Here is a 9838-nt window from a genome sequence, read left to right as displayed (position 1 = left end):
CCAGTTGTGCCCTCTGCTGGGCACTGGGGGTGGGGAGCCCCCCCAACCCCAACCTTCTGTTCCTGGCCACCCTCCCTGCTCTGCGCCTGTCTACCTGCCAGCCACAAAGAGACTCTTAAATCAACACGAAATGAAACCTCTGCTGTGATGCTCTGAAATACAAAATACCTGGGATTTGGGCTATTTTTTAAATTTAGTGTTTTGCTAATCAACTAGGTGACTTAGTGATTTTACAATGAAGAAGACAAAGGGGTTGATAATTTTAGGAAGCAGCCAGCCGTTTCCTTCGATGTTCCTCTCCAGGTTGAAGGTGTTTGCTATAGAAATGAATACGCTCCAGAAACCACATCAGGTGGTTGGACTTCAGCACGATTTCCCACAGGAGGGAACAGACAGTGGTGCCACATTCGCACTCAGAAGCCTGGGGAGACGAGTGCACTTTCACAGAACTTTTAATCTAAGACAAAAATGGAGTGAGGAAAAGACAAAAGCGGTGAGCCAGCAAGCGAGCGAGAGGGGGAAATGGGAGCCCCCCCAGAACAGTGTGCCCTGCTGCCCCTCTGCCACACCCGAGAGGCCGTCTCCGCAGACCGACCGTGCGGCGTGAGTCAGCCCCACCCGAACGCGTTTCCGGTTCTGCCACCTGGGGGCTCGGCTGTGGTCCAGCTCCTGCTCCGGCAGCCCTGACGTGCTCTCTGTGAAACGGGGTGGAAATCCACCGTAGCTGGGGCGCTGTTGTTCGAGTGACGATTCCTCCCCCCAAAGCCTGGCCCTGACCTCGGCAGATCCTGTGACTTGGGCGCCTCCACAGCCACTTTCTTTCCCTGCTCTCTCCGCAGCACGGCACTGCAGCCCCACGGCCAGAACAAGGCCAGACTGAGGCCAGAGCTCTGCCCCAGGGCCAGCCAGGGGCAGGCAGGGCAGCTGGGGGCGGACCCTTAGCCAGGGCTCCCGCCCCGTCCTCCCCTCTCCTTGGACCTCGGGTTACTGTTCTCCAAGGTGTGGACCTACCAGGTGGGGAGGCGTGGGGTGGGGTGGGCTGGGAGAGGCCGCTTCTGCCCCCTCGGCAGCAGTTCAGTGATACAGGGGTCCAGCCTCTCTGGTATTAACGCAGGGACAGCGCCCCTCGGCAACTGGCTTCTGGCCCGGTCCCTTCGTATTCCTGTGGCTGAAGGTTGTCGTGTGGGGCTCAGAGGAGTCTTAAGTAAAGGAAGGGAGGTGTGCGAGTGTGCATGCGCTAGTGGGTGCACGGTGTAGGGGGAGAAGGGCAGAACCTTCGGCGGGGCCCCGCCCTCCTCCCCTCCCCTCCCCTCCCCTCCTCCAGCCCTTGGTTGCTATGCAGTTCCTATGGCAGCAGCATCCTCAGACCCAACTTTCACCCACCATTTACAGCCCATTAAGGTAAAATAGTGGGGGGGAGGGGGGGAGGCTGGGAACCTGGTCTGATGCTGCCAGTCAGGCTGCTCTCTGCCGAAGTCGCTGAGGAGGTACTTAGGCAGCGATTCTGTCTCCTCCTCCTGCAGCCTCAGCGAGTGAGCCAGCCGGCAAGCGGGAAGCAGCAGCCCCGGGCTGGCGGGGAGAGGACGTGCGGGGCCCCGCAGCCATATTGAGGACCCCTGGGATCCTGCTCCCTGGGACCCTTGGCCCGCGGGGTCTAGCCTCTGCTCCCAGGCTCTGACACCCGGCCGGCCGGCCCAGGGCTGCCTGGTGCCTCCGGTGCCTTCCTCACTGTCTGGACGTGACCAGAGGGAAAGTTTTGAAAAATGCCGATTGCCCAGCTGCTGGAGCTATGGAAGAAGATAGAGGTGGAGCCCATGGAAATAGAGGTGAGTGGGGAAGAGAACAGACTTTCCCGCAGGTCCTGGGAAACCCTAACTCACCACGGACGCGGTGTGTGTCGGCTGTGGCCAGGCCAGGAGACCCACAGTCGTGTGGCAGAGGCTTGGGTGTTGAATGTGTAGAGATGTGCGGGTTGTGTTACACAACATGCGCGTGCAGACAAGCCGTAAACATCGCACACGTGTGAACACACACACAGCGGTGTGTGTGGTGTAAATGCACGCCTGAACATGAGCAAAGACTGAGCTCAGGATGCTTCCTAACGCCTGTGTCTCCGAGTGTCCCTGTCTCCCAATCACCCAGCATCAGTGTGATGTTCCTTCAACAAGTGGCTTTAGCGGATGAAACTCCATTTGCTACTGTGAAGGATGAAAGCAGATGGCAAACACATGTGACTTGTTTCGTAAGGAGTCCTACCAGATACATATTCCACAAAGGGGGGGGTCAGGGGAGAGGAGGAGGTCAGGAGAGGACGGTGCTCACGGCCAGTCCCCAGCAAGCGAGCAGGGTGGGCCGGCTGGGGCTGGAGCCGCCCCGCCTTGTGTGGCTGTGTGCTTTCCCCGGGGACCTGGAGCACTCTTCCCCGGAATTCGGTTTGTGTAATTTGAATTACAGATGGCCAACAGGCGCTTTTCCTGGAAGACAAAGCTCCCCCACAGTACCGACACCTACTGAATTATTAGACAGACTTGGGCTGTGCTCACAGCAGCTCCGACTGTGCTCGGGAACGGGCCGTTCCCATACCTTACCCAGGTGTCAGGAAATCCACGCTTTCCCGTTTGCCTGATTTCCCACACCCAGCATCGTTCTTTCAGTTCTTCCTATTTTAAATGTTACTTATTTCTATAGTATATACTCTGTAGCCACGTAACACATAATTGTAAACTGAATGAGAGATCCTGTTTTAGAAGAGAACGTAGTTCATATTTTATATTCCACGTTCTGGGATGCCACACAAACTTGCTGATGCCTGGAATGAATGAGCCAGTGTGCTCAGCAGAGGCTGGTCAGCGCCGGGGGTGCCGCGCTGGGTTTGGCGGGAGCGTCTGAATGCTGCAGTGCACCTGAGAGATGCTCCCGGCGGGAGCCAGGGCTCACGGCTGCTCCTTGCTGTTGTTCTGCTCCTACGTGATGCTGTGCTAGCCTTGGCCTTGAAGGCAGTGCCTTAGAAAGAGCCTGTCACTTATGAGGGCTGCCAACTCATGTTTAGTTTTTAATGGAATTACTGACTGGCTGGAAGTCCTCTTCTCATGCCCTGGTGCTTGCCGAATGCCTCCTGGCCACTGAGCCCTGTGTGTCCGGGGTCAGGGCCCCAGCAGCTGGGTCCCGGGAAGGAGGCCCATCTGCAGGGAGGGTCTGGCCTCGGCTGAGCCAGAACAGGGCGGGACTGAGCAGAGAAGGAGGCTCTGAACCTTTGTCCTGGGACTCAGCTCGACCTTTCTGCCCCTGAGGAGCTCTGGGGAGCAGCTTGTGTTTTACATGTTTTTCAAATTGACTGACTGTGGACCTGCAATGAGTACACTCACTTCCAAGGTGTGCCACGGCCCCGGAGGAGAGCGCCACACGGAGGGAAGTCAGAGCAGAGCTGCCGGTGACCGTGCTGCCTGCCACCCCTCTCCCAGGGCCATGGTGACCGGTTCTGAGGCCGAGAGACGTGCAGCCACAGACGAGGAAACCCGGATGCCCCGGAGCGGTCTCCAGGCTGCCTGTGGACAGGCCCGAGGGCAGGAAGGACCCTGCGCAGCGGGTCTGTCAGGCGGAGCGGCCCGCGCCTGTGTACCTGGACCCCCTCGAATCGGGGCTCTTTCCACCCAAAGCCTCAGCCTGGACTAGAGATCTCACGTCCCGTCAGGGCCCGAGGACCCTTCCAAATCCAGACAGACGTGACGCCCGTCGGCCCCGGAATGCAGGCCGGCTCCACTTTCCGGTGCTGCCTGTGCTCTGTGTTGTGTGACTGTAAAATACCTCCCACGTCACGAAATGGGGCAAAGCTAGACCTGGGGCACCTGGCCTCCAGAGACCGAGTGACCCGTCATAAAACCCTGCCCAAAGCACGCACTCTCACAAGGAAGCTCTCACGAGGAAGTCTGCGAGGGGCCGGCGCTTGTGCGGCTGCTTCCCGCACACGCAGCGTGGCGGGGCGCTGCTGACCCAGGGCCAGCCACCTCTGCCCGGGGACTCTGGCTCTCTGTGGGCTTTCTCGTCCGTCCTCTGAGGGACCCGAACGAAGTCAGGGGGGAGGCTCGCTGTATGAAAAAATGCTGTTTATTGTCTTTTATGAAAACCAGCCCCAAGACCAGGGGAAGTTCATCAGACTGCTGAGGGAAAGTATTTTTGGTTTTATAAATTGCTCTGGGTGGCATATTGGCCCACTAATGAGGTGTGTTGAGAAAGAAATGCATACTAATTAAAACTGGGACCACCGCAAAATCCGGGGGGACTCCGGCCTGGCAGGGCAGTTGTGTGAGCGGGGCCCTGCCGGGTCAAACGCGTGTCTCCCAAGTAGGGTCCCCAAGGCAGGGGCAGGCCTGGGAGAAATGCCCAGGGAGGCAAGTGCTGAGCCAGCCCGAAAGGTGTGATGGCCCACGTGACCGGTGTTCTTCCAGAGGATGGAGCCTGGTTTGTCTTCCTGGGACGCCATTGGGCCCCAGAGAAAGGAAGAGCCCTGGTTTGGAGCACTGCAGGCTAAACACGGTCCCAGAAGCCTCCTTTTCCAGCTTGTCCCGACCGTGACAGATGCCTACGACTCCTGGGCTGGAAGATGGAGCAAGACACAGTGACAGCAGCTGAGTGCCCCGCGGCGGCGCCGGGCTGAGTGCTGCTGTGTGGGGTTACGTCACCGAATCCCCTCCCCGCCTCCAGCCGCAGGTGCTGTCGTGTCCTCATTTCCTGTGTGGGGCAACGGAGGCCCAGGGCCGGCAATCTGCCTGAGGTCACGAAGTGGCCAGCAGACTGGGGCCCGGACACTGCTATCGAGCGAGACCTCCGCCTGCAGAGGTGCCGCGCTGCCTGTCTCTGAGCCAGGACTTGGTGCGCTCAGGTTTATTCCTTCTCGGAGCTCAGCAGCGGGGCTGTGAAACTTCTTCCAGCACGTAGGAGCCCTGCGACCTTCACCGTCACCTCTCTGTCTCCGTCCTTTGGCCCAGGGTAACCCCGCCCCCACCCATGTACCCTGGCTTCTCCCGTCGGCTGTGGCACAAGCGACATGCACTCGGGTGACTTAGTCACTTGTAACTGTGGTTATAAGCCCACACTGCCTCAGTGGCTGCCTGGCATACAAAGGACGCGTCCCTGGCAGGAAACTGCCAGTAGGTACCAGTGAATTTGGGTGGGAGGGGACCTGGAAGCCGTCCCCACGTTCTGCTGTGCTCCCATGGGCTGTCTGGGTGGCCCTTGGCGCCGACTCCCTGCTCGGCGGTGTCTGCGCGAACGCTGCCCAGCTCACTCTGTCTCACATCTGTCTCTGTTCCCAGACCACCGAGGAAGACCAGACCCTGGACTCGGCGCCCGCCGCAGAGGAAACCGCGCACGAAGTAACTATACCCGTTTTGTTACACCTGCCTACTTGGGGAGGGGGCGGGGGAGGGGGAAGCAGCTGGCCCCGGAGCAGTTACTCTGGCATACGTGGGCCTTTTCAGGGGGAAGTGGCGTGTTGTTCTCAATCAAGACAGGTGTGCAGAGTCCGCAGGGCACAGACGGGGTAAACCACCCACCTCCTGGGGGCTAGGGAAGGAGCCCCTTGGCCTGTCCGGAGAAGGGTGGGCTCTGTGGCGACGCAGCCTATCAGGCCGCCTGGAGATGGGGTGGGGACCGTGAGCGGAGGCAGGAGCTGGATGTTGCCGGGATGGTGACACCCCGAGGTGGACAGATGTGGAAGAGAGAGAGAGCAGCAGCTGGCGCTGCTCTGTGTTCCTGCCACGTGGGGGCGGTCGGGGTGTCACTGAGGGAGGGACAGGACTGTGTCCAGGGCAGGCACACTCACAGCACTTTCTGCAGAGGCACTGGCGTGGCAGGGCTGAACCCACCTGGGGAGGCGCCGGTGAAGGGCCTGCCCTCAAAGGCCAGGCTCCTGTCACGTGTACGGAATTCTCTGGAAGGCAGCTAGGACTTTGGAAAGGGGACCGGGTGGCTGCGAAGACAGCAGTGTGGGTCGTGCAGCCGGGCACCACTTGGAACCACAAAGCTGTGAGATTTGCGAGCCTGTTGACTTCTACCAACAGCCGGCAGGTAGCATAGGCCGGGAGGGGAGGGTCGATGCGCGGAGCCGGCCCTTCGCTCTGACTAAATGCATGCATGGCAGTGCCCACTGTCAGCTCAGTGCCACCGGATCCGGTGATCACATGGCATCAGATGTTGGCTAAATAAAGCAGAACGGCACAACGCTGCCTGGTCCTTGGCTGGCGGCCCCGGGCGTGTGGAGGGGGCCGGCTCCCTTCCGAGCTTGCAGCAGTCTTCCTGCGTTCTTGAACGAAAAACATCGGGCGGCCCTGGTCCTTGCCCCGGGCACCCCTGGGAGCAGAGGGGAGCCCTGTGCTTGCTGATTCCACAGAGGTGAAAGGGTGACTAGGCACCTGAGCCCGTGACTTTCCTGAAAAATCACACTTTCAGCTCTGTTCCTGCCCAGGAGCAGGGTGAGTGACGAAGGAGGCCCATGGCCCAGGGTCACTGAAGAGCCCAGTGCAACCTGTCACTTTTAGTAACACTTTGCTGGGCATTCGTGGGAACTTCGGTTTCCAGGAAACCTTTGGTGTGTTTCTTGCAGGCTGATTAATGGGGTAATTTAGCAATTAGCCTCCGGAGGCAGGCTGTGTGGCTCTCAGCCAAGACGGGCCTGTGGACTATCCATGTCAGTGGGCCCGCCGATGGGGCCGGTGGCACGACCACGGAACAGGTGTGCCCACAGGGGCCTGCACAACTGGGCATGTTTTCACTCGTAACAGCCTTCATTTCCTCAGACCACATGCCGGCGAGTTGTCTCAACCTTAACATCAAAAACAATTGTCACCCAAGGACAGGCTCATTGCTTCTCAGAGAGAGGGGAAAGGAGAGAGAAAGAGGGAGAGAAGCGTCAATGTGTGAGAGAAAACACTGATTGGTTGCCTCATGCATGCCCCCCCACCCCCAGCCGGGGACCCAACCCGCAACCCAGGCATGTGCCCTGACCGGGAATCGAACCGGTGACCCGCTGGTCTACGAGATGACACTCCAACCAAGTAAGCCACGCCAGCCAGGCCTTATGGCCAACGTTTCTGATGGGAATGTAGGTGTCCACTTGTGGCAGGAATGCAGCAAAGTCCACCCACCCCTTCGAAGGTGTTTTTGAAAAGGGAAAGTGGCCAGAGGGAGTCACTCCTACTTCCCGATGTCACCTGATGGCTGACAGACACTCAGGCTCCCTGCGGCTTGGAGTAAAGGAAGGAAGAGAGTTCCAAGCCACGTCCAGGGGACTTCTGCAGCACACACGTCGCTGCGTAGATGTGTTTGTGGCGTTGGTGGTCGAAGCGCCGGGAGAGCCGTGGTCTGTGAGTGAGGGTGGAAGCAGGCGGCTGCACCGTGGGCTTTCTCTGCCGTTCCTTGTGTCCACCGGGCCCGGCTCCTCCTCGGCCTTCAGGGCGCTTGCTCTCCACCAGCCCAAGGATTTATAGCTCAGGGAACAGAGGTCAGAGAGCTGAGCACAAAGCACTTCACACCTTCTGAAGTGTCCGATCACAGGAAAACCTTGCTTAGGAAAAAACCTAAGTCAAATCGACAACAGCCCGTTCACTCCTTCGTTCACTCAACCGGTTGATAATACTGACTGATAACTGTGGGCAGACATCTCGGCCACCCTGAGGGGTGAAAGGTGAGTGGGCGTGTCCTGGAGGAGCGCCCGGAAGCGCCGCAGCAGTACCCTGGCTGGGGACCGTTGAGCAGACACGGCATTTCCTCGGGCGGACTCCTCGTCACCTGTCTGTCTTCTACATTTAAGGTTAGAATGCGTTTGGGATGGTGCGTGTGTGGACATTCAGTGCGGCTCAAGTTCATGTGCGTCTCGGGTCATGGCTCTGTGTCAGCTGCGAAAGGCCTGGAAGGAGGTTGAGAATGGATGGCAGTGGGTGTTGGAGCTGGGGTATCTGGGCAGCCTGTCCCCTCTGCTGCTGGCTGCCAGCGGGAGCCGCGTCATAGGTTCCCAGGAGGGAGGGCTGGCAGTCCTCTGTCTCACGACACATGGACACCCTCTATATTCCAAAAAACCAGGAAACCACCGGCAGGTGCCCGGGGGGAGCGTTGGCTCAGCAATGTCTTCAGGGGTCGTGGCAAGGAACCTGGGGTGGGGACCGACCTCAGCCCAGGACAGGGTCTGGAGGCAGCGTCCACCCCTGAGCGGCCTGAGGCACCTGCTTTGCAAGCTGCTGGGGTCCCGAGTCCTGTCTTGTCCCCGTATCCCGCCTGGTTCCCGCAGGTCGTGGGCGGCAAAGGGCGGCCAGTGCAGGGAGTCAGGGCACCTGCGGGAGTTCAAGTTGAGTGTGGGTCGCGGGTCTCACGGGGTCGACCAGGGTGTCCGGGAGCCCCCTGGGCCTCTGCACCCGAGAGGTTTCATCAGTTCATCGACCTGTGGGGGGACGGTGTGGTTTCGGGACAAGGAGGAGCAGGGCCGCAGGTCGAGTGTGGGGACTCCGCCTCTAGGTGCTGCTCACGCAGACGCTGCCACCTGTCACTGTCCTGTGTGGGACCTTCAGTCTCTGGAGTTCAGACACATAGGCGACGTGCAGGCGAGTTTCTAACGTCACAGACGTCAGGCGTGTGTTTATTAAAAACGACCGCCTTTCTGTCTGGTCAAAGCCAGAGACCAGGTCCAGAGAAGTTAGTCACAACCTTCGCGTGGTTTCCCGTCACTTCCTGTGAGTCCTGGGGTGTTTCCTGTCCCCCTGAAATTCTGGTGCCTCCATGTCAGAACACAGCGGGGAGGCGGTACCTCCTGACGTCGGCCTTCAGCTGGTGGGACACTGGGGGGAGACCTGCCTGCAGGGGCCATGGCAGCAGAGGGAGACACCTGTGCGTGGCCGGGGGAGGATGCTTGGAGATGTGGCCCCAGCTGCTTGGCACCTGCGTCTTCTCAGGGGCCGGGGGACCAGTGGGCAGGTCCTCAGGGTGGATGCTCTGTGACTCCTGAGCACCTGGCTCCTCTGTCCGTGACCGTGTCCTGGCTTTGCTGTGGCAAAGGCTTGGGCCCCTCGGGGAGGGTGGAGGTGGGGGAACGCGAGCAGCCCCTCGTGCACACAGGGGAGAACAGCCCAAGGGTGTTACCGGAGCCCTTTGGACTCACACATGGTAATGGGGTGGGGCGGGGGGGGGGGAGGGGGTCGTCCAGGACAGGTCACCTGTGGATTCCAATGTGTCCACTCTTCCCATCCCGCCCGGAAATCCAGACAGTTTCCTCACTCCTTTAAAAAGGGAGAGGAAAACGACCCACCCTGGTCTGAAGAGAAACGGGGCGGGGAGAGCAGCGAGTTCTCAGAACCAATGAAGGGGCTGGAAGCAATGCAGTTCGTTTACAGGGACGGTCGACAGAGACCAGTGGGACAGTCTTCCTGCTCCTCCGCCTGCCGTCTCCAAGGCCTGCGTCGTCCACGCCGACTGGACTCGGTCACCGTTCGCACTTGTGTTGTTACTGTTCACATCTCACTACGCGCTGCCTCCTGAGTGTGAACGGGCCAGCGGCCTGCGGGGCCTGTGTGGGTGCCCCGGCCACGGATGGGGGTGTGGGGGGGTTTCCTGCCAGCAGTGATGTCATGGGTGGTCTCCTCCAGAAAGCACTGGTTCTCCCGGGAGACAGTGGTCACCGTCACAGCCTGGGATGCATAACCTTCCGTGTTGAGGTCACATCGCTAAATCACGGCACAAAACACCGGATCGGAGCTGCGCGCCCTGCGCTGGAGCACAGAGCAGTGGGTTGTCGACCCTGAAGGTCACATCTGGGTGCCTCCGAGGGTCCTGGTTTGGTGCCCGCGGGAACGGC

General features: G+C 59.8%; 1 protein-coding gene across 1 annotated transcript in view; it reads left to right on the top strand.

Moving 5' to 3' along the window:
* Positions 1-1332: 1332 nt before the first annotated feature.
* RPS6KA2 (ribosomal protein S6 kinase A2) overlaps positions 1333-9838 on the top strand; it is a 153148-nt gene continuing 144642 nt past the window's right edge. Inside the window, exons 1-3 of the mRNA XM_053913948.2 lie at positions 1333-1401; positions 1524-1826; positions 5313-5372. Coding sequence (XP_053769923.1) covers positions 1764-1826; positions 5313-5372 — 123 coding nt within the window. The 5' untranslated portion in view covers positions 1333-1401; positions 1524-1763. The remainder of the gene's footprint in view (positions 1402-1523; positions 1827-5312; positions 5373-9838) is intronic.

Source organism: Desmodus rotundus, chromosome 11 (genome assembly GCF_022682495.2).
Source record: "Desmodus rotundus isolate HL8 chromosome 11, HLdesRot8A.1, whole genome shotgun sequence".
Classification (NCBI taxonomy): Eukaryota; Metazoa; Chordata; class Mammalia; order Chiroptera; family Phyllostomidae; genus Desmodus; species Desmodus rotundus.
The sequence above is the reverse complement of the archived record's forward strand: the minus strand, read 5'-3'. Positions and strand labels throughout refer to the sequence as shown.